Source organism: Hippocampus zosterae, chromosome 6, assembly GCF_025434085.1.
Source record: "Hippocampus zosterae strain Florida chromosome 6, ASM2543408v3, whole genome shotgun sequence".
NCBI lineage: Eukaryota > Metazoa > Chordata > Actinopteri > Syngnathiformes > Syngnathidae > Hippocampus > Hippocampus zosterae.
The window spans coordinates 15717723-15743426 of NC_067456.1; the positions used below are offsets into that span (position 1 = coordinate 15717723).

Consider the following 25704-nt stretch of genomic DNA (forward strand, 5'->3'; position numbering starts at 1 on the left):
AATTACTGTATTAGCTCTCATCCTTTGTGTGCCTTTTACTACCTCAATGTAAAGTGACGATGAGCAAAATTGCTTTGAATCTGCACAACAGCATAAACCCCTCAGGTGAAGTATTTGATGCAGTTATTTCACAGATCGGTTGACTGGATTCACTCCAGGTTGATTCCAAGATGAATGCTTATCGAGTTGTCTGGGGAATCTGCCGTCCCTTTGCCAGCAGAGATGCAACACAGGTAGATGACACGGGCGTGTTACTGGAGCTTTTCTCCTCCTAAGATATCTTTCTGTGTTCAGTCAAGGACTTCCTCTTCACACATGGAGAAGTAATCAAAACATGAAGACTAATGGGGCATGTAGGTCTCCTTCAAAGCAACGTCTTCACCTCTGTTTAGGACATTAAGAGAGTCAAAGGTTTCCGACAGATGATTAACTACTGTTTTCACGGAGGAAAACATTACTAATGATCTGTAAATTGTTGCCCAACAAAAATCACCAAAGGGACAATAAACTGAAAATCTAAACTCAACTCTTTCTTACCACTGCAGCAAATACCTCAGTGGAAAAAAAGGGTTTAAGTTCAATAATAATTTGTGGTTCTGTGTTTCATGTAACTGAGAGAAAAAAAAAAAACGTTTCCATGTGATTGTTTGGCCATTTGTGGTACATTCATAATTGTTAATGGAGAATATGGGATCTGCAAAACTCCATCACGGGGTTGCAAGTTAAATAATCATTTATTTGAATAGGCCGGCTACAGCTAATTTTTCCTTCTCTAAAAAATAAATGATGATTGATCATCTTACTTGGCAGTAAAAATGCAGAGCGGGTGTCTATCGAAAGTCCTGAGCAAAACTACAAAACGACAAGTCCTTGGGCTTGAGTAAAAAGTGTCATTGCATTCACGTAATCACAGTTCTTCAGTTCACAAAATGCTGGTGTCGATTTTGAATTTGAAATTATGGAAATGCTCACATACTGGTGTTCACTGAGTTTTCCACATTTTGCACGTTACTTCTGTGCTTAGTAAGCTAACATCTGACAGGGTTGCCAGACGATGACGACATTAGGAGCAATTTATCAAATCGGGCAGGAGCTATTTGGAGTGACTCCTTGGGGATTAGTGAGGCTACTGATCATGGCTACTCACGCAGAAAGTGTGGTGTGTGTGTGTTTTTCAGGTATGGCAGTACTGTAAGAGGTTGACAGATTAAGATGAGAAACACATGGCAACTCCGTTTATCTGTACCTAGCCTTAACATAACATTTGTGTCAAGCCACATCTGAAAAAAATGCAGCATTTCAAAACTGTGACCATGATAAAAGAGACAAAAAAGACCCACTGAAACTCCTGAAAAAAAAGTATGTAAATACAGTCAGTGCACCCTGTGTAGCTAATTTGACTAACATGAGAGATGCAGTGAGAGTCAACCACTTGTGAGAGTCAACCATCACAAGTGAACACATGATGTAAAAGGTTCAATAAAAGGAACAGCAACCCGAGGCCAAGGCCAAGGCCAAGGACTTACCTCCGAGGCCAAGGCCAAGGCCAAGGATCAAGGACTTGCCTCCAAGGCCATGGACCAAGGACTGATTTTGAAGCTGAGGCCTAGCCGAGGACATGCATAAAACAATGCTATCATACCACTTGGCAGGTCTTCATGATTTGCAACACCCCTCCATCATAACCCCTTTCACTCCCTAACGCTTGAATAAAGTGTTTTTATTCAAAGAGTAGAACAGTCAGGGTACATGTTATTTATACTGAGAAAAACAAAAAAGCATATGATATATATTTATGAATTTACAGGACATTTCCTGAAATGTCATAACCCATCTAAGTCACAACAGGATTTTTGCGTTTTTGGCCCAAAAAAAAGAACAACCGTGTATCGTAGGGCGTTTTTAGCCGAAAAAAACGACCATGTATAGTAAGGCATTTTTAGCCCCCAAAAATCGACCATGTATAGTAAGGAATGTTTAGCGTCAAAAACGACCATGTATAGTCAGGCATTTTTAGCCTAAAAAAATGACCATGGAAAGTAAGGCGTTTTTAGCCAAAAAAACAAAAAAAAAAAAAAACGACCATGTATAGTAATGCATTTTTGGTCGAAAAAAACAACCATGTATAGTTAGGCGTTTTTAGCCCAAAAAACCAACCATGTATAGTCAAGCATTTTTGGCAGAAAAAAATGACCACGTATAGTAAGGCATTTTTAGCCCCCAAAAAACGACCATGTATAGTAAGGCGTTTTTAGCCGAAAAAAATGACCATGTATATAGTAAGGCATTTTTAGCCGAAAAAAACGACCATATATATATAGTTAGGCGTTTTGAGCCGGAAAAAATGTCCATGTATAGTAAGCGTTTTAGCCCCCCCCCCAAAAAAAAAACAACCATGTATAGTAAGGCGTTTTTAACGGAAAAAAACGACCATGTGTAGTAAGGTGTTTTGAGACGAAAAAATACGACCATGAATAGTAAGGCGTTTTTGGCCCGAAAAAAAAAAAAAAAAAAAAAAACGAACATGTATAGCAGGGGTGCCCATTAGGTAGATCCTGATCTACCGGTAGATCTAAGACAGGTCCCAAGTAGATCCGAGGAGTGTCGAGAAGAAAAAAAACAAACAACCATTTGTGTGTCTTTGTACATGTTAGTAATATATTTTTTGTGTTAATATACACTGCACACTAATCAGTCTCATTTTCACTAAAAAATATATTTAAAAAATAAAATAAAGCAGGTAAATCTTAAATTTGTGTGTGTGTGTGTGTGCGTGCGCGCGCCGGTAAGGGTAGATCCCGTGAGGTTAGTTGATTAAAAAGTAGATCTTTGATCCAAAAAGTTTGGGCACCCCTGATGTATAGTAATGCATTTTTGGCCGAAAAAACCGACCAAGTATAGTCAAGCATTTTTGGCAGAAAAAAACGACCATGTATAGTAAGGCGCTTTTAGCCGAAAAAAAACCCGACATATGAGTATGAGTGCCATTATGGATTGAGAGAGTCCCAAATTTCAAATTCTGAAAATTCTACTTATTCAATTGCATATGATAATAACACAAACAACAACATATACTTACAATGATAAACAAATGCTGCAAAAATTTAAATAATTCAGGAGCAGGCCTGAGGATTTCGGAAATTCATGGTAACCGTTTTTCGGTTCAGTCGAATTACCCAATGGGAAACCACAATAACAAATGTTGGGTTCCGTAAACGTTCATCATGGGAATCCATTTTTCTATTTTGACTGATATTGATCATCAAGAATTCCGAAACTCAAAAGTATAATGTTTCAAGGGTCAATGTTTGAAAACTATGCATTAACAATGAACATTACATCAGCAGCTGTGTACTCCAGGTTTATTCCAAAAAATAAATGGATCAAAAACTGGTGTACTCATGTGGCATCATCAGAGTATTTTTTCCAATCTCACACTGCAAAGATTAATTGACTGGTAATCATTAATACAGGTAAGTATTGATGTGGCTTGACATCCTCTTCCCAAGACTGCATGTGTTATCTACGATCAATTTGACGAAAGAATTTAACACACGTCATCATTAGTTCTACCAACAGTTAACATTAGCATTACTACACCTTGTGACGAATGTTTTATTCATAACGTTACCATGCTACAACCAGTAAATTATACAATAACCAATACTGTTTCATAATATTTTTCACAGCGATTAGCCTACAAATCTAATGACCAATTTGCCTCGTAATCGTGCCTCGCGTCGTATTTCGCTCTCGTGTTCTGTGCATACGTCACAGGTGAGTTTAGTGATACGCCCTTTGGACGATTCATACAAAAAAAATCAGACAAGCATTCCCATTTCTTAAATATCGTAATTAGTGGACCTTGGTAATTTTTGTTCGCCGCCATCTCAAACTTTCATCCGCACAATTTCTCAGTTTGCGGACTAAAATAACAACCCACATGCGCACATAACGTCATCTGTTGTGTCCCCCCACCCAACACTGAAAACAAAACAAAAGTAAAAGAAAAACACTCACACACCACACCACATCACAAACACACATACAGGCGCAGTGAAATCACGTGGATCACACAGTCAATTCAAGTGAGGTGACTTTTATAATTAAACAATTTTTCGGTACCATGAAAAACACAGAAACGACACGCTACCGCTAACGATTGTTACTGTGAAATCCTCAGGCTTGCCGTGTTTTTTTTAATTTGTTTGTTTTGACTGAGAAATTTCCTTGCGTCCCAAAAACGCACATTGTTTGGAACTGTGCGTCCTGTGGGAAAATTATGCGTCTGGACGCAGTGGTAACAAGATGGCTGATCTCTAAACATTCTCTGAGGACTACTATTATTACCACTCCCACTCATACGACATTAATTAATTTAATACCTTCAAATTCACAATAATCATAAAAATTAATTAAATCAACCATGGGCTCACAACCCATGAGAGGGGCCAAAGGGGTCGGGTGCAATGTGAGCTGGACGGCAGCCAAAGGCGGGGACGCTGGCGGTCCGATCCTGACTGTTGTTTGTGCATATGCACCAAACAGCAGCTCAGCATACACACCGTTTTTGGAGTCCTTGGAGGGTGTGCTGGAGAGTACTGCTGCTGGGGACTCCCTTGTTCTGCTGGGGGACTTCAATGCACACGTGGGCAATGACAGTGAGACCTGGAGGGGCGTGATTGGGAGGAACGGCCCCCCCGATCAGAACCCGAGTGGTGTTTTGTTATTGGACTTCTGTGCTCGTCACGGATTGTCCATAACGAACACCTTGTTCAAACATAAGGGTGTCCATATGTGCACTTGGCACCAGGACACCCTAGGCCGCAGTTTGATGATCGACTTTGTAGTTGTATCATCGGATTTGCGGCCGCATGTTCTGGACACTTGGGTGATGAGAGGGGCGGAGCTGTCAACTGATCACCACCTGGTGGTGAGTAGGCTCCAATGGTGGGGGAAGATGCCGGTCCGTCCTGGCAGACCCAAACGTATAGTGAGGGTTTGTTGGGAGCGTCTGGCGGAATCCCCTGTCAGAAGGAGTTTCAACTCCCACCTCCGACAGAGCTTTTCCCATGTTCCGGGGGAGGTGGGGGACATTGAGCCCGAGTGGACCATGTTCTGTGCCTCTATTGTTGAGGCGGCCAATCTGAGTTGTGGCCGTAAGGTGGTTGGTGCCTGTCGTGGCGGCAACCCCCGTACTCGCTGGTGGACACCAGCAGTAAGGGATGCCGTCAAGCTGAAGAAGGAGTCCTATCGAGCCTTTATGGCCTGTGGGACCCCAGAGGCAGCTGACAGGTATCGACTGGCCAAGCGGACCGCGGCTTCGGTGGTCGCCGAGGCAAAAACCCGAGCGTGGGAAGAGTTCGGTGAGGCCATGGAAGTCGACTTCCGGACGGCTTCGAGGAAATTAAGCAGTGCACCACTAACACTGTGTACAGTGGGGATGGGGCGCTGATGACTTCGACTCGGGATGTTGTGAACCGGTGGGCAGAGTACTTCGAAGACCTCCTCAACTCCACCAACACGCATTCCTTGGAGGAAGCAGAGCCTGGGGACTCTGAGGTTGGCTCTCCTATCTCTGTGGTTGAAGTCACTGATGTGGTTAAAAAGCTCCTCGGTGGCAAGGCCCCAGGGGTAGACGAGATCCGCCCGGAGTTCCTCAAGGCTCTGGATGTTGTGGGGCTGTCCTGGTTGACACGCCTCTGCAACATTGCGTGGTCAACAGGGAGAGTGCCTCTGGATTGGCAGACCGGGGTGGTAGTCCCTCTTTTTAAAAAGGGGGACCGGAGAGTGTGTTCCAACTACAGAGGGATCACACTCCTCAGCCTCCCTGGTAAGGTCTATTCAGGGGTGCTGGAGAGGAGGGTCCGTCAGGAAGTCGAGCCTCAGATTGAGGAGGAGCAGTGTGGTTTTCGTCCCGGCCGTGGAACAGTGGACCAGCTCTACACCCTTAGCAGGGTCCGTGAGGGTATGTGGGAATTCGCCCAACTAGTCTACATGTGTTTTGTGGACTTGGAGAAGGCGTTTGACCGTGTCCCTCGGGGAGTTCTGTGGAGGGTGCTTCGTGGGTATGGGGTACCGAACCCCCTGATACGGGCTGTTCGGTCACTATACCACCGATGTCAGAGTTTGGTTCGCATTGCCGGCAGTAAGTCAGAATCCTTTCCAGTGGGGGTAGGACTCCGCCAAGGCTGCCCTTTGTCGCCGATTCTGTTTATAACCTTTATGGACAGAATTTCTAGGTACAGCCGAAGCGTTGAGGGGGTCCATTTGGGGGCCTCAGTATTGCATCCCTGCTTTTTGCAGATGATGTGGTGCTGTTGGCTCCTTCAAACGGGGCTTTCCAACTCTCACTGGAGCGTTTCGCAGCTGAGTGTGAAGCGGCGAAAGGGCGAAGCTCTCAATTTACCGGTCGATCTACGTCCCAACCCTCACCTATGGTCACGAGCTATGGGTCGTGACCGAAAGAACGAGATCCCGGATACAAGCGGCTGAAATGAGTTTTCTCCGCAGGGTGTCCGGGCTCTCCTTAGAGATAAGGTGAGAAGCTCAGTCATCCGGGAGGGGCTCAGAGTCGAGCCGCTTCTCCTCCACATCGAGAGGAGCCAGATGAGCTGGCTTGGGCATCTGATTCGGATGCCTCCTGAGCGCCTCCCCGGTGAGGTGTCCCACCGGGAGGAGACCCCGAGGAAGACCCAGGACACGCTGGAGAGACTATGTCACACAGCTTGCCTGGGAACGACTCGGGATCCCCCGGGGAGAGCTGGAAGAAGTAGCTAGGGAGAGGGAAGTCTGGGCTTCCCTGCTAAAGCTGTTGCCCCCGCGACCCGGCCCCGGATAAGCGGTAGATGATGGATGGATGGATGGATGGATGGATGGATGATTTTAAACTATGTTTTATCAATATTCATTATTCCAAACATGAGAAAGCATTCAGCAAACATAACTGGAATCGAGCAAAAGGACTCCAAATCCCAACGGCCAAACCCGAAAGTGAACTGCTGACATTAATGACTCCAGCTGTAACGCAAATTACTTGGTTCAAACAAACACTCTAGTGCGACCACACAAACGTGACGACTGTGCAAAAATAACCAAATAAAATATACCACTGTTACAGAAAGGCTTTACACGCTATTTAAACTGCCGATCGCGAACGCAACAAACCGTGATTGAAACTGACTGTGATGCCGCTCTTTATACGTTGCGCTAACTGTCACCTGTCAGTGGCAGACCCGCCCCTCTTAAAGCGCCAGAGTTTAACCATCAATATGGGATTCCTTGGATGGTATTTTTTAGATTCGTTCGTGATTTTTGCGGTCCTTATACAATTGTTTCGAGGCTCTAATTCCTCATTGTGTTCGAGGGCCGGCAATCCAAGGCCAAGGACCATGGACTTGACTCCGAGGCCAAGGCCGAGGACCAAGGACCGCCCCTCGGTCCTCGAGCCGGTCCTCGAGGCCAAGGACCAACTCGAGGAACACATCTCTGGTCAGTACTGAAAAAGATTTAAAAATTCTTTTTTTTAAAGATACATTGTCGTTTCCTCAGTAATTGCATGAATGCTGAAATATGTGCTTATGCTGATTTGAATTTCGAAAGAACATGAAATGGGGCACTTTAACTACTTTGGTTCTGTTCTACTCGCTTGTGTGCCCTGCAATTGGCTGGAAACCAGTTCAGGTTGTAGCCCGCCTATTTTCAAAGTCAGCTGGGATAGGCTCCAGCAACCTCCCGCGACCCTTGTGAGTATAAGCGGATCGTAAAATGCATGGATGGATGGGTGGGTTCTGCTCAATACTCTTTCACAAGAGCTTTGAGGGTGATGTATTGATGGACAACAGCAAAATGTAAAGAAACCGTCCAACAAAAACAGTTCACGGTTAAATACTCGAGAGACTCAATGGAGCTAATTCAGCATTTCTGACAGTCAAAGTCAAGATTGGGTACATGGGGGCTAAGCATCACTATTTGACCAGGAATTACGTCAGTCTCGGTAGTATATTTTTACAGGTTGCAGTTTTCCAAAGAGTAGGACATGGGTGGGCTCTGTCTTTTAAAACAAAACTTGTCAAACATGTCAAAATGGGTCAACAGGATACCCGGGCAGGCATCAGTATCATTATGCAGCCTGTAAAAGTAGACACGTATGAATAAGAAGTGAGTAAGCTGTAAAAGACAGCAGAAAGGAGGAATATGTTTCAATTTGCGGCAAAACAGCCAAATTGCAACCTATGCCGCAGGCTCAAGCAAATATATGTGGTTTGGTGAGACAGTGGTGGACACACTTGACTGAATTTGGTCACATAAACTAGAGCAAGTACTCCCTGGGAGTTTCAGGTCAATGCCTTTCAGTTGGAAACATGGTCATTAAATTGTCCTTTTTTTTTATTAAGAAACAAAAGCAAAGATGGGAAAAATTGAAAACCATTTTTTGGAAATTTATGTATCAGTCCATTTTTTTGGATTATAAATCATAAAGTCTAACACTAATAAAAACGAGAGCATGTCATAATTTAGCTTTTTTCATTGTCCAGATTGTGATGTAAGTCACAATATAGCTGTTATATATATATATATATAATCCTCATCTCACACCACCCGAGGGGTGAGACAAGGATTTTTTTTTTACACTTACACAAACACACGCGCACACACACACACACACACACATTCATTCATACACATTGCTGTTTGTGGAACACATGAAATAACCATGTCATTGGGCCACCAATGGTTCCAAATGTGACATAATGACATTTCAGTGTGACTGAATGTAACAGAATGCATTAACATATTTACCAGACTAATACACAAATTTAAAAGATGGAATGATTTGTAGGGGACTTTAAAAAAGGAGGTCATCAGGTCAAATATGCAGCTGACATAATCCGCAAAGCCAGTCATAAACTTCATGGACAGAGTTTTCTGAAACTTGAACTTTACTCCTTGCACTTCAATCATATTTTATTTTGGTGATGAAAGCTTTTTCATACCTGTACTGAAATTTTCAAGCCGCATGGCTTTTAGTCCTGAGTCTACAGTATGTCTCCCAAACAACAGCACCTGTTTGAAAGCAATCATTTGAGTGTGTGTGTTAATTTGTTCCAAATGATGCATGAATGACGCCATTGTCAAGTTTGATGAAAAACCATATGTTGCTCTGGAGCATTCATGACAAACATGCATTGTATGTAGCCTTGAATTTCTAATTCCATAGACAAGTGTGACATGGAGTGTATGCAGTCACTTTATTTGGGAGCTTGAAGATAAACAACAGGAAAACTGTGCGCTCTGAAAGGGGTTTCTTAATTCATAAAGGTTTGTCATACAAACTACAAAGTACATTTTTTGGATTACCAGAGGAGCCTATACATAATTCCCATGAATTAAGCTAACACGCAATCCTTCCACTTGATTTATCACACATTCTATATTTATTCGTCTCAGTTGATGCTTTCATCAAACATTGGGGTTGATCTGACAGTCCTCGTATTCCCACTCACATTGTAAATCTTCAGTTTTTCTAACCAATAGAGAGGTCCTGAAGGTCTGATCACTTGACACAGCAAGGCCATGGAATATGAAGTCAAGTCGTTTTCCATACTATAGCACAGGGGAACTCTCCGTTTGAGGTGTGAGTACCGGTACTCTCGGGTTACGAATACAGATATTCAGAAGACACATGGAAATTAAGGCACATTACAGCCATAACTGACATACCGTAAGTGATTTTGCATTTGGGAGAGCAGTGTCAATCAGCAAGGCAATGGATGACAACGTTGTTATGGGTCATCAGAGAATGATCCATCATTGCTCATTGACCAGGAGACAGGAGACTGACCTCGTGTGTGTCTGTCTGTCTATCTATCTATCTATCTATCTATCTATCTATCTATCTATCTATCTATCTATCTATCTATCTATCTATCTATCTATCTATCTATCTATCTATCTATCTATCTATCTATCTATCTATCTATCTATCTATCTATCTATCTATCTATCTATCTATCTATCTATCTATCTATCTATCTATCTATCCATCCATTTTCTGAACCGCTTAATCCACACTAGGGTCGCGGGGGTGCTGGAGCCTATCCCAGCCGTCTTCGGGCAGTAGGCGGGGGACACCCTGAACCGGTTGCCAGCCAATCGCAGGGCAATCTATATATATAAAATGATAATTATTTTTTTTATGACAAAATTGCCTACTGAGTAAACTAAGTTGGTGAGCTGAAATGGAAAAGACTAGCATCACAGCAATACCAAGATACCATAGAAATGCGCTTATATTAACAATTTCCATTTACCGGTACATTGACAATGTGCTCTATTGCCACATCATCCCTTTCCTTTCAAAGTGACTATGTGGTCAAGCTTTGAACAATAATATTTGACCATGAGATATACATGTGCCGTTGCTTACATTCTTCCACTTTGTAAAATGTTGAGATGGAAAGAGTATTAATCATAGCATCAACACTGTGGCTTTGGATTAGACCCAAAAAGTCAGTCACACAGTAAGTATTGAGAAAAGTACATTTTCCAGCCTCTGGATAAGAGGAACATTTCACATTCAGCTGCAGTTGTCATCTAAATGGAAAGAGCCAAAGAACTGCATGATTGGAATAATCCAATTTTGGTTCTAGGACATAGTGCATCGCATGGGAGATGATCGCTGCTTTGATCGAATCTTTTCCTGAGGGATAAACTCTTGGGATGTTATGCAATAAAAGTACACCTGTCTTTATGGAAGAAGATCTTCAGCCAGGTCACATTGAGCCAGCGATGCATTTTCATTGTGTCATCAGGGAAACATAAGAAGAAATAGAACAAAAATCTCTGGCTTGAATATTAAACCGAATGAAAGTACCGGTATTTATGATTAAAATTATACAGCCATAATAATACTAATGTCTACTGTTGTAATCATAATTAACAGTGGTGAAGTGCAAATATTTTGTGGTTAGTCATGTGTTTGTATGTGTATCTTTTACATTCTTAACATTTTTCACACAAGAATCATTGATTCATTATTGCCAGGAACTTTGATTAAAATACCACATGAATGCGATTTTGGAGGAGCTGTCGCCAGGATTGTGACCTCAAGCCGTAAAGGCAACCATAGATCTTAAACCAAAACAATGGACAACTGTGATTGCATTAAGACAAGTGAATGAGAATTCTTGATCATCACATTAAATGGCAGTGGGAGGTCAAGTTATAATTATATTTCAGATGATTCAAGTGTTTTACAAATCTTGTCTGGCATTTTTAGATATAAACTACTTAAACACAATAAAGACCTTCTCAAATGCCAAGATTATTATGTACACAATGCTGAAATGATCACATGATCGATGACCAAGATGTGCCACTTGTTTGAAATGGATGGGTGATCTATGCCCGAACATACCGGTCCGTTTTTTTTTCTTCACAAAAGGAATCACTTGGCAATGTTTTGTTGTTGTTGTTGTTTTTTGTGGGGAATTGCATTCTAGACCCAAGGAATGTGAACATATGCAAAAAAAAAAAAAAAAAAAGACTGTATTAAAAACATATTTTAAATATACAGTAGTTTTAGCATTCCCACACACTTCTAAACTATTTAAACCTATGAAAACACACTAAAATTATGGAAACACACTTTTGAACGAATTCCCTACCACCTTTGCTCACTCTCACCCATTTTTCTAAATGAGAGACAGTGTACTACTGTGCATGCTACAAGCATATTACTATACTATGTTATATTACTATAGCATATACTATCACCTGCAGTTGAAATGTTCTGTAAAATTGATACATTCAACCAAACCATATCATTTTATCAAACCTTATCAAACAAAAGTCTGTTAGCTAACATATATAATGCAAAAATCGGTTAACAGGAATTAGCATAGATGTTAAAGTGAAGAGAAGCATACGAATATCTGCTTCATAAACACACATGTTGCAGAAATCAAGAGTGATGTTGCTTTATTCATCTCTCATGATGCACAGTAGCTCCTCTTCAATGCAATAGACAGGAAAAAGGTGGAGCACTAGAGTATTACATGCTTCTCTGGGCACACAATCGTGAAGTGGAATGAAATGCATTGATTATTTTATACCGTTTTTTTAGTACTAAAAAAATGAAAAGTGGGATGTGCAAAATTATTTGGCCCCTATGGGTTAATACAATAAGGTCATATGGAGAGCATTTCTGAACAGCAGATTTCAGACCTTTCCACAGATTTTCAATTGGATTCAATTCTGGACTTTGACTTGGCCATTCTAACACCTAAAGTCTACAGTATGTTCATATAAGCTTACGATAGGATACAGTTTAATATCATTGTCTTGTTGTAAGGTCAATCTCCATCACAGGGTTTTCAGGCTCAAAACATGTCTTCTCACAAAACTGCCCTGTGTTTGGCTCCATGCATCATCCCATCAATTTGAACAATCTTCCCTGGCTCTGCTGAAGACAAGCTAGTCCTCCAGACCCTGATGCTGCCAACACCATGCTGAACAGTGGGGATGGTGTGTTCAGGGTGATGTGAAACATAACGTTTTACATTTGGCCCAAGAAGTTCACTTATGGTTTCAACTGACCAGAGTACTTTCTTCCACATGTTTGGCGTGTCTCCCAGACATCAAACGCAACCTTCTATGGATATCTTCGAGAAAAGGCTTTCTTCCTGCCACTCTTTCATAAAGGCCACATTTGGGCAGTGTGCAACTCATAGTTGTCCTATGGACAGATTTTCCCCACCTTAGTTGTAGATCGCTGCAGTTCATCCAGAATGATCAAGGGCCTCTTGGCTGCATCTCTGATCAATGCTGTCCTTGTTTGGGCGGAAAGTTTAGAGGGACGACTGGGTCTCAGTAGGTTTGTAGTAAATACCATGAACGGTGTTACCCAAGATATTTAAAGCTTGTAAAATCTATTTCTATCCTAATCCTGCTTTGAACCGCAACAGTATCTGGGACCTGCCTGGTGTGTCCATTGGTGTTCATGATGCTATTTGCGGTTTAAACAGACTTTTGAGATTATCAGAGAGCAGGTGCATTTATTCTGAGATTGATTACAGACAGATGAACTCTTTCATCATCATCAGTCATTTAAAGTGGATCATTCAGAATTCCTCAGTGAACTTTTGGAGCGAGTTGGCTGCACTGGCAGTAACGGGGCCAAATAATATTGCTCATCCCACTTCTTTTTCTTTACATCTATGTTGGAAGTCTGAAATGTGGCACAACATTCGTGTGTGTGTGATTGTTGATGTGAAAACGATGCAACAAAAGATGTTCAAAAAGAGCTCAGTGGAACAAAAGAAACCAGTGATAACATTATTGGCTGCCTGGGGGAAAAACGACATAACTTTGACTGAAGATGGAACGAAAACACAACACAACAGATAACATCCAAGGAAACAGCGATGAAAGCCAAGTCGCAGCTCGCAAATTCATCAAGCGTTGGCATTGCTGACCACAGTAACAGCAATGTTTCATTCTTTTTCCATTCGCGCATGGACACAAGTGAGTACAGCTTTGCCTCTGATGTAATGGCATCACTATCTTGTGGTATGATGTAATTCAAGTATTCTTTGCCCTACTGAGATTCGAGACGCGTCTCAAATTTCACCTTGAAACGCTTAACTGGGTTGAGCGGCCCTTCACCCAGACTTGGTCCAAGTTAAACACCTGGATCTACTTCCTATCCAGACAGTCTCTTTCCGGCTCTTTTGGTGCAGGTGCTCATTATCACCTAATTAGGATCTGATCAGTGAAACACACAACTGCTGTCCAGAACCAGAGGAGCCATGCAGTCCCAGACTGAAATAGTGGTGAAGAACTACTGATCAGTGGGCAGGGCAGATTGTTGGAAATTTGAGTGGACTGCATATGTGTTTGTGTGTGTTTATGAGTAATCTCTTTGTGCCATGAGGAGGAGGGGCGGAGTACAGGCAGCAAGAATGTGTTCAATATTAGAGAAGGCGAGGCTCTAAGCTCAATTTGTCTGCCTACTGAAACTCTGCTTTAAAGTTGCCATCAGTTAAGATCACCAAGCAGGGAGGGGCAGGGAGAGAGAGAGAGAGAGAGAGAGAGAGAGAGAGAGAGAGAGAGAGAGAGAGAGAGAGAGAGAGAGAGAGAGAGAGAGAGAGAGAGAGAGAGAGAGAGAGAGAGAGAGAGAGAGAGAGAGAGAGAGAGAGAGAGAGAGAGAGAGAGAGAGAGAGAGAGAGAGAGAGAGAGAGAGAGAGAGAGAGAGAGAGAGAGAGAGAGAGAGAGAGAGAGAGAGAGAGAGAGAGAGAGAGAGAGAGAGAGAGAGAGAGAGAGAGAGAGAGAGAGAGAGAGAGAGAGGCATATCTGAGAGAGACAGCCTCTTAGAGCTCTGAGGCAGAAATGATGGATTCAACTTATCACAAAGTCATCTAAAGTGCCAAAGGCAGCACACTACCTGCCCTTTAGTCAGGAGACGAACTCAAGTTCGTATTCTCTGAAGACTATTTGCAACTTTTCCTCGCGGCAGTCCGGAAGTCAACCTTCTGCTGGGCACATGTCAATCTTTTTTGATTTAACAATAACCTTCAAAGCGCATTTACCTGTCCACTGCTGGAATGGACTGAGCTGACAGAGAGTGAGTAACCAGACGGGGTTAAACACCAGGAGGACAATGCCATCTCACTTGGGATGACTTTCGATCAAGAGGAACTACAATTGGCTCAGCCACAAGAGCAAGACAGCTGAGGGAGTCTCATCAATACGCTTCGGTTATCTTGTAAGCTTGAAGTCATTTATTTTGTTTTGATGAATGAAGTTCCCAAAAGGTCTAAATGTGTTCGACTTTTCTCCTGCGTTGATAAACTGTGCAGGTATGAAGCAAAGGAACAAGTTACTTGCCAAATGTAAGTGAAGTGAACTCAAAAGGCTGCGTTGTTAAGTCTCGTGTAATTTACTTGGGAACCAGAAAATTGTGATTTGATGATGTCAGACTTGTCACTTGGCTGACTTCGAGTGATTTGGTTGAGGGAGTTAATTCAGCGCAGGGAGATGATGGAGAGCAGGCGCGAAAGGCTAAGTGCCTCCTCACTATAAATGCGCTCTCCAGGTCAAACTAAATGACTAGAACGTCATGAGTGATGCTATGTCATCCATGTATATTGCCGTCGATCAAAAATTTTGAACGTTTCCATTTATTGTATTTTACATTTCATTGAAAATCTTATATTTAGCAGTGTGCAAATTCAGGATGTCCCCCTGGAGCTCAAGAGGATATGGAGGCAGGAGCTTGAATCCTGTCTTTGTTTCTGTTGCCAGGGTAGTGTTTGGATAATAGGGCTTTGAGGTAGAACTTAACAAAACAGTTCAGGAGACCCTGAACTCTCAAAATTAACTCAAATGACCTCAGACAAAGTATGAATGAGCAGCAAGAGACGTCCCATTGCAACCGAAAATTGAACTGTGGAGGTTGATGAAGCTCATCATGCTCCAAATATGTTTGCAGGAAGATTTACAAGTAATGGGAAAAAGTGAGGTAACTGTTCAAGTCATAAAATGGTGATAATCACCTTCATCATGCCCGAGCTTTGGAAAGGGGAGGTAGGGTAGGGAGTGTGGGGGGGGCTGAACAGCTACTAAGTGTCTTGCAGGAGACAGACATTACTCAGCAGAGTTGATGCCAGTTTGAAAATGCAGCACAATCGTCCTGTAAAGTGAAGGCTTCACTTCAGCTACTGAAGAATAGGTCCTGCTGTGTGGTTGCGTCGAGGCCACAAAGAAAGTGGGACACAGGTAACAAAACGGCTGGGGCTGTATGTTGTGTCTAGGTGTGGCAGCACGGGCAAACGACAGAGAGGTCCTGCATCGCCAAGGTCTAAGTCTCTCTCCATGTGTGCATGGCCACTCACTCTAATGAGGTGACTAAGAATGTGAGGAATGCTATGCTCAAGCCGAAATGAGAGGGACGAGGGCGAGAGACATCAGCCAGTCAGGGAGAGGTTGCCCAGCTTCTAATTAATATGAGTATTACCAAATGGGTTGGAGTGCGGCACCGGTCAGAGGTACACTGACCTCACTGCTGCACTTTTCCTATTATGCTTGATTTCACATTGAGTGGAATTATCCAAGAGCAGCTGCCAATCAAATAAGGAAAGGGAAGCTTTTCACTGCCCTTTGATCATTCATCTTTCATTCCTTAGCTGCACAGGCAGTCTACAGTTCAGCATATTGTGCTTCTCAACACCAGCTAATTAGAACTACTAGTGTCCACTCAACAGCACCTTGTTAAACCGAATTGATTTTTGTACACTCATGATCTGTGGGGCTTTTTTAACAACAGATACTGAGGATTAGGTTTTTGTGTTGTTCCCTCTGGCAGACTGGATGGATAAATAACAGGTCATCTCAGACGAGGCAGATGACTCTCTCTGGTCCCCGGGAGACTGAGCGCAGCAAGAGTTGTCATTTTAAAAACGACTTTTAAAGGGAAAAGAAAAGCACACAGCGTGCACACTCATTGTATATGCGTTTCCTGACAAACTGCTAATATTTTTCACCTGAGCTTTGAAGTAAGACTGAAGAGCATGAGAATCCCAACTAACAACCGCCGCTATGGGACGCCTACGCAGCAGGGGAAACTCAAACAGCATTTTACAGCGACAGATCATGCTCCAGGGGGAGACACCAGTCGAATATAGTGCATTGCAGATGATAGGCTGCACGAACTTCCATTCTATTTAGATGCGGGATTACTCTGAAGATTCTATTTAGACTGCATAGGACTTTGTGCTCCTTCACAAAATATCCTCCTGTTTGGATTTTTTAAATACATTTTTTCTTTGTTTAAAAGACTTTTTAAAGACTAACTAACGACCGCATTTTCGTCATCACAATCTTCTCAGTCATATATGGCCCACCGTAAACATGTATGCTAGCTCTATCATGACATACAGCATATGTGTTCATAACTGCAATATATAGAACTAAAAGTAAATATATCCTTTTAGAAATGTAATAATAAGAACAAACGGGTAAAATAAAGAGAGGTAGTGACTGATTGCTGCAGAAAGAACATGGTGGTGGTGATCCTTGCTCTCATGTCAGTCAGCAGTACGAAAGACATTGCTGAATATATAGGAGTACATTTGCTCATGCTAAACTTGATTGTACGGTCACAACTATATCAACTAACCAAAAGCAAACAGAAAAGAGTGGTTAATGGAAAAGAAAATTGGTCGATCTTAGTCAGCAGTAAAAACGACGTCATCTAATCTACAAGGTTTGAAAGAAGAAAAGCACCAGAGAGAGGAGGCTAAACAGAAACTGTCATGAGGCATACAGGAATTACACAGACTGAAACAGATCTTCTGTGATCTCACTACCGATTGGAATCACACTCTTCCTTTTCTTCCCGTTTCCCTCAGGCTTGGTGAGTTGGAAAAGTCTCATGGATACCCCTTCAATGGTCCTACTGGGGCTCCTTCTTGTTTATGGGCTAGTCTGTCAGATTCAGGGGATCGCCTCAGATAGCCACAGCTTTACGGGAGCCCAAGAATTTGAGAGTAGTGACGATGGTCCGGAGAGAGAATTTCTATATGCAGGGAGGAGCAAACGCGCGCCTTCTGACCAGCCACAGGACAAATGCTCGTACACTTTTATCGTGCCACAGCAAAAAGTGACAGGGGCTATTTGTGTCAACTCCAAGGAGCCAGAGGCCACGCTGGAGAATCGGGTTCATAAGCAGGAGTTAGAGCTACTGAATGTGGAGCTGCAGAAACAGAAAAGGCAGATCGAGACTCTCCAGCAATTGGTAGAAGTGGACGGAGGCATTGTTAATGAAGTTAAGCTTCTGAGGAAAGAAAGCCGAAACATGAATTCCAGAGTTACGCAATTGTACATGCAACTCCTTCATGAGATCATCAGGAAGAGAGACAATGCTCTCGAATTAGCTCAGGTGGAGAACAGAATACTTAACCAAACTTCAGATATGCAACAACTTACCAGTCGTTACAAAGACTTGGAGCACAAGTACCAGCACTTGGCCTCTTTGGCCACCAACCAGTCAACTCTTATTGCCTTGCTGGAGGAGCAGTGTCAGGGTCGACCTCCTCTCCGACCCGTCCCCGTGCCACAGCCACGGGCTCAGCCACCTCGACCATCACCACCTCTTAACAAGCCGTACCACCCACAAGTTCTTCCTCGGATCAACAAGCCACTCAGCAATGAGATACAGAGTGATCAGAAGTCTCTTCCGCCTCCGACGATGCCTACCATCATACACAACCCTTCTTCCACTGACAAACCCTCTGGTAAGTTAACCTGAATGTAAAAAAGCTATCGTTTGGTGAGCCAACAAATTCCTCTTTTTCTTTCTAACAAACCTTTTAAAAAATGGAAATATGCGTCTTAATGTGTCCATTAAAATGGAAAAACAACGTGTGGGCCATGCTCTACTTTCTTCAGTGACTTTTAATCGAACAGTGGTTCAGTACCGACACTTACATGAATCGATTCCTCCAATATTTTGCGGCCTTGTTCAGTTTTTATCCTAAATTGTTTTTCAGTGAAGATGCTTTTGCCAGATTAATCAAATTGCATCCATCCATCCATTCATTCTCTTGAACGCATGTCCTCAATTACGTGCATATTCTCCCATGTGCTTGAATCAGGAATGGAATGCTGCTGCCCACTTTCTTTAGCTGGGCAGCCTTCATGAAATGTACACATTCTGGGTGGAGCGACCTTAAAATGAGGGCATTCCCTCACAAATCTGTCAGTATGCGAATTCTCCACTAGACTTAAGCATATTTTGACTTCGGTGCTCTGGAGGGTCTACTAACGCCTCTCGAAGATATAACCTAATAAATAACTTTGAAACTGCCACTGACAGTGAGTGATGACTGTCACAACGCAGGGTGGGTCGGGGAACAACTGCCCCATGTAAACTCAACATAATAACACAATTATTACTACAGGATAGAGGCGGGCATTGCGTCAGTCTGTCACTCTTTCCGTCAGTATTTCAGGCCGATCCCTTTCAGGACCCAGCCTGTCCCTTGTCGGCGTCAGTCAATCAGCATCGAGAATGTAATTTCCACATCACACACAGGCGACGCACAAACAGACATGCAGCCAAATCAAGGAAAATAAATAAACTAATATTGTATTGTATTGTATAATAAAAACAACCGACACACATGTACAGCATAGTGATTGGTGAAATAAAAACAATATTGGGGTCCATAGGACCGAAAGGTTTACAGCACCGTTTGATTTTTCATTTTTTTCCTGTGTGTGACGGAGTACTGGTAAGTCCATTTGGCTGTCGCCAACAACTCGGATGGACTGGGCCTGAAATACGGATTGAAGCTCACTGATGTGTTCACCGAACTGACGATGCCCACCTCTGCCACAGACGATTTAACTCTGTAAACAAGAATCTCATCCATTAAGAGCTTTATTTAGGGGATCTTGCTCAAATTGGACGGTCACTTGTTTAGATGTATTGCAGTACTGGGCCGTGCAATCTGGGAACAGCTGACAAAATTACAGAGATAGGCATTTTTCATCTTAAAGCTGCACTGCAAAACAATCAAAGTTCGAAGAAGGCTGTCCTTTTACGACTACGTTTTTACTACCGAACAAAATTATTTGAATAGAATTTTTTTGTTGGACCAAAATACATAAATAAATAAATACAACTTATGCCTGATTTTTCCATTCATTAATATATTGACACTTTATAGAGGGGTGAGTGTCAAGTTATTTCAGATGCATTTGTTTTTTCCTCAACAGAACAAAATCTTATTTTGTCGCTGTGTGTAAATTTCTCAAGATGTTTCATTAAACTTTTATATTGATTACAATTCAATATTCAGTCTTGAAATAATTTACCTTTCTGTCAAATGTTGATTTGGTTTGTTTGTTTTTTTTTCAAGTCAGTTCCGAGCTCAAAATTAATCAATAACTAATTGACTATCAAATGAATTGACAACTATTTTGATAATGAAGTACTCATTTTGAGCTGTCTCTCAAAACAAAATTTAAAATTGTCCAGATCGTCTTATTTCAGCGAGTCAACAGGAATTATTCTCTAATTGCTGACGTCTTTTGTTTTGAATTCAAATCAGACATTTGCAAACATCTGTTTTGACGTTGGAAAACGATGACCGAACCTTAACTGAAAGGTACAACATCAAAACCTTTCGTGTGATATTGCTTATTTGTTGTTTAGATGTTTCATTAATTTCACCCTGGAGAACCCAAGAACCCTTTTCTTTGAATTATACATTAAATGACTACTATATGTTCACTGAACACCAAAATATGTTTTTTTTCCAAATATTTAATGCTTTAATCCAAATTTGACCCTTTGGGATATAAGGCATTTGAGTATCAGAATTTATAGGGGCCAAATTTGATCCCATGGGTTCTCCAGGGTTAAACACGAAACAACCTTCCAAATACACACCAATAAATTAATGATTTGTTTTTTTCTCATCCTTGACGAAAGCTGATGGAATATCTTCGGTGTTGAATTAAACATTTGCTTTTACTTTGGAAACAAATTATTTAGCCCACTTTCCGACATGGGACTGACCATTACAGAATCATAACCAATGATTTATGGAATCATACCAATTTACTGAATCATAACCACTTTATGGAAAAAAAAGAGTCAATTTGATCTGTTCTGAAAAAAAAACAACAAACAGCAGCCATAGTACGAATTATGTCCTTGACATGGAGTTGAACCTGAAACAAGCTCATAAATGTATAACAAACTGCTTTGCAGAAGATTCCTACTATAACAAGGTCAAATTGAACTACTTTTTATCAGTTGAGTTACATAAAAAATATTATGTTGCAATAAATAGTTTGTTGAATTACACACTTATTTACCGGTAAATTCTTTCTTTATCATATTAAAAGGTGGTCACATTGTGCTGTGCTAAAAGTAATCTTAGGTTTAATAACGGCAGAGGGGAAAGATATGAAAAAAAAAACCCAGTTCATAGCACGTGTTGCTTCATGTTTTACGACTCTGTTTCACAAACAAACTATTCAGTAACAGACTCCGTTTTGGAAAGAAGCATGTTGAAGCTTTTTAAAGTGCTTCCGAAAAATCAATCATTTTTCTAACGTTGAAAATGTTTTGGTGATAGCACTGACAGTGTCACAAAGAGCTGGGAGTAACGGAGAAATCCAGAACAGAGATGGAAAAAAAGCCGAGGCGTGAGATACCAGGAGGCAATGATGTCATTTGTTCCACTTGCACCAGGCACGAATCAAGTCATGTGTTCCCCCAAAGAACGGGATTTATCAAGTAGAAAAACATGGAAGGATAATTTTTTTTTGCCTTTTAGCAGCCCTACAAACACATTCTTGTCAATGAATTACTGGTCTATGTGAGATAATGAATCAAGACATTATATGGCCAGTGTTCAGAGTATTAAAGTTGCAGTACAACTGTGACTTCATCTTAGTAGGATTAATGCAGATAAAAGAGGGTGATTTATTGCCTCTTACATAGCATGTTGAATCGTCCTCCAAAATGTCAACGGATCCCACCCTGATTGTATATACGCCTCCTTATGACACGTGATTTTTGCTGTCAATATTGTATTTGGGCACCTAATTTGTGGTGCCAGATGGCGCACTGCCCAAGTGCTTCAACACTTTCACACTCAATTAGGGGAGCCAGTTTCATTATTAGTGTTTTCTCCACGCCAGACACATTTGCAAATGAAGTGTATGGTAAGAAGTGTTGTTTCCATCCATCCATTTTCTGAACCGCTTAATCCTCACTAGGGTCGCAGGGGGTGCTGGAGCCTATCCCAGCCGTCTTCGGGCAGTAGGCGGGGGACACCCTGGATCAGTTGCCAGCCAATCGCAGAGAAGTGTTGTTTCTTAAAAAACAAACAACAACAACTTCACTTTTACAAACACACATATGCATAAACGCAAACACACACACATACTTTAATTCTGACAATGTAAATGTGATATTTAAAAATGGAAATGTATTTTATTTGGAATGGCTCAGTGGTAGAGTGAGTGGTTGTTTCCCAACCCAGAGGTTGGTGGTTTGATCCCGACCATGTCAAAGAGTCCTTGAGCAAGATTCTCAACCCTCAGTTGCTCCCGATGTTGCGTTATCAGTAGGTGGATGAGGTAACCGTGTAGAGTGCTATACCCCAGGTAGAAAAGCGCAATATAAGTGAGAGCCCATTTACCATTACTTTGAATCCTATTTAGAACAAATGAATGTAATTAAAATTGGAATATTCCATGAGACATTAAAATGCATGCGAATGTGCTGGACACAATTTTTCCAATATTATATTCATCTGTTCATTCAAAACCCAAACATGAAAAAAAAGTTAAGGAACAAAAGATAATCTTCATACTCGGAGGAATACAACATTGCTGCACTGTGAGGGAATACGAGGAGTGAAACATTTGCTGCTGCTTCATCATTCCACTGTCAGGGTTCCCTTTGCCCTCATGCCAGTGTTTCCTTTGGCTCCACAACCAGCAACTATGAGAGAAGCCAAAGTCAATTTTACTGTTAAAATGAGAAGCACGTTGTTGAGAGATGGGATTCCCTTTGTCAGAATCCAAAATCTATTTGTGGTTTTCTTCGGAGATGCTGTTCAAGTCGTTGACAGGGCTTTCAAGATAAATTATTACCTGCTTGACATCAGGCCATGTTTCTATCCAGGTCCATTTAGAGACTGCCTGCAGGCTCTGGAAGAAGGCCACACCAACAGCGGCATGTACTTGTTAAAACCAGAGAATGCCAACCGTCTGATGCAGGTGTGGTGTGACCAGAGACATGACCCAGGCGGCTGGACCGTAATCCAGAGGAGAGTGGATGGCTCTGTCAACTTTTTCAGGAACTGGGAGACATACAAGGTAGCACCACCTCACCTCAAAATAAGCAGTGCAAGACAGTTACAAAAGCAAGTGGCGGCTTGTGTTGGACTGAAACGAACCAGATGTGAACAAATAATGAACAGACAATTATTTAATTCTTAGCAAAGTGCCTCATGTAGCGCTTGTGCAAACCATTGCAAAGCACATATGACTCATTGATCCCATCTACATCTGCTGGTCTTTAGGAATTTTCCTCACATTTCATCTCATAAAAAAAATAAATCTAAATGTTACCATATCTGACCACTGGTTGTGTAAGTTTTCAAAACTTTGGAATTCCCTGAGAGGAAATCTATTTTGTTTAAGAACAGGCAAGATTTGTTTACCAGCAAATCGCAAGGTTCTAATTAAACAAAAGGAATAAACAGACCTTTCCGAGACCAAATATTTTAACCTCGTGAGATCAGAAATTGCATTCATATGCTCATCAGAAGGAGTGTTGTGTGATTCGAAGCATGTGCCGGGCTGAACAGTGAGCTTTACGACTGATGCTAGAGCAAAACATTAAGACACACTGGATTATGTGCCTTGCTTTGTTTTCGCTAACACAATAACCGCAAACACTTACTGAACTCCCCACACGATGACTCATATGCTCCATTTACAGTGATGGTCATCTAAGGTAACAAATTCAGAAAAGAGCTCACTTCATAATTAGCTTCAGAAAACAACCAATTCTGAAATATCACTTTGATAAATGGGATGTTTAAAGCTTCTTATGTGAGAATTTCATCATCACACTGATGTTTTTCTTCTACATTTCACAGCAAGGGTTTGGAAATATAGATGGGGAGTACTGGCTCGGTCTGGAAAATATTTACTGGCTGACGAATCAGGGAAACTACAAGCTGCTGGTAACTCTGGAGGACTGGTCTGGCAGGAAGGTGTTTGCCGAGTATGCCAGCTTCAGAGTGGAGCCTGAGGCTGACTTCTATAAGCTACGAGTGGGTCGCTACCATGGCAATGCCGGCGACTCCCTCACCTGGCACAATGGGAAACAATTCACGACACTGGACAGAGACCACGATGCATATACAGGTACAAAGGATTACTCAACTAATTTCTGATCATCTTTATTTCTATAGCGCTTTCACAACAAATAACGTACTCCGTTTAATGTTCACAAATGTTTGTACTCTATGGACTGGGTTAATTCCCCACATTCTCTCCAGGTAATTGTGCTCACTACCAGAAAGGAGGCTGGTGGTACAACTCTTGCGCCCATTCCAATTTGAATGGCGTTTGGTACAGAGGAGGCCACTACCGGAGCCGTTACCAAGATGGAGTCTACTGGGCAGAGTTCAGAGGAGGAGCTTATTCACTTAAGAGAGTGATCATGATGATTCGTCCAAACGCAAACACTTTTCACTAGCTATTAAAAAAAAAAAAAAAAAAAAAAACACAGGCTGCACTTCCATGCAGCAAAACGCCTAGTTTCAAAGATGAACAGCGGCTTTATTACCACAGTGCTATCCCATATTCATTGTATTGCATTGGTACATTGCTCAGGTACATTAGTGTAGTTCTTTTTATGTTCCCACCCATCTCAGAGAAATACTTTCAAGAAGACATACCGCATTCACATCACGGTCACAGGAAGCTGAACATCAAAGCGATTGGTCTGCTTGTTCACTCGCAAGCCATGAAAGTGACATACTGTAAAGACTCTGGTGGCCATGATGTGGTTTATCCCTTGAATGTTAACCATGGTGTGACAGAAAATACAAGTTGATCCATCCATATAGACGTTTTCTTTACCACTTGTCCTCATTAGGGTGGCGTGCGAGCTAAAGCCCAGCCCGGCTCGCTGGGATCATGAGGCTAGGTACCGGTACATTCTCGGCTGGCTGTTGGCTAATCACAGAGCACATATAGATCTAGAGCCAATGACATTGTCACATATCGAGGATTCAGGCTTCAATTCGTCTGACATGCGAGTCCTTGTTATGCGAGTGGAAGCTGGAGGAAAGCACCTGGAGAAAACCCACGCAATCATCTCCCAAGGGAGCCTGACCGGAAAACCCAGGAGCTTCGGACTGCGAGACCGATGTGGTCATCACAACACCACAAGTTAAACGTGATTTAAAAATGACATTGAAAAGGGAAGCACTTCCGTTTAGTAGATTTGAGACGTTTTATTTTCTACATACATTATATCCAGTTGTACTATGCAGTATCAGACACAGGAAATGTATCCCATGACTATTTTTTTTTTTATCAGTGCAGTGAGATTATTTTCTCCATCGAGTTGGTGCGTCTCCCAAAGTCAAAACGTGGTGCAAAAAATATGACAATTTTCATGTTTCCTAATGTTTGACTTTTGATACCCAGAATGTTGTTTACTTTTTAATTTTAATTCTTCAACTGATTGAACAGTTTTCCACCAGTTTGTGCGTATGAATCAAGCATTGAATTTACTGTATAAATCGAGATGTTTGTTAATGTTAATTGAAACAGATGTGTGTTTGTACATAAGATATTTGTAATATAATGTCGTAAATCCATTTATGGAATGAAAAAAAAGTAATAAAATCTGTACAGATAACCCACCTCCTTATTTCATTTAAAAACCAGCCTAGACAATAGATTGAATAATTTGAGGAAACTGGCGTGAATTCCACCCTGCTCATCGTTTTGAGACGTCTTGATTTTGTGGACGTGGCTTGGGCTAAAGGAAAGATTTATGCGGAGGAAAAAGTTGATGAGTCTTCGGTGAGATGGACACTCATCACAGTATCACATTCTCCCAGGACTGACTGTGAGTACACTGACTCTAAG

At 41.8% G+C, this 25704-nt stretch overlaps 1 protein-coding gene across 1 annotated transcript; it reads left to right on the top strand.

Moving 5' to 3' along the window:
* The first annotated feature begins 14259 nt into the window (after positions 1–14259).
* Positions 14260–25471, top strand: angptl2b (angiopoietin-like 2b). The gene is made up of 5 exons (XM_052068021.1): positions 14260–14767; positions 17412–18296; positions 22712–22905; positions 23694–23964; positions 24099–25471. Exons 2-5 carry the CDS (start codon positions 17435–17437, stop codon positions 24296–24298), a joined length of 1527 nt encoding a protein of 508 aa, XP_051923981.1. The 5' UTR covers positions 14260–14767; positions 17412–17434; the 3' UTR covers positions 24299–25471.
* The last annotated feature ends 233 nt before the right edge of the window (positions 25472–25704 follow it).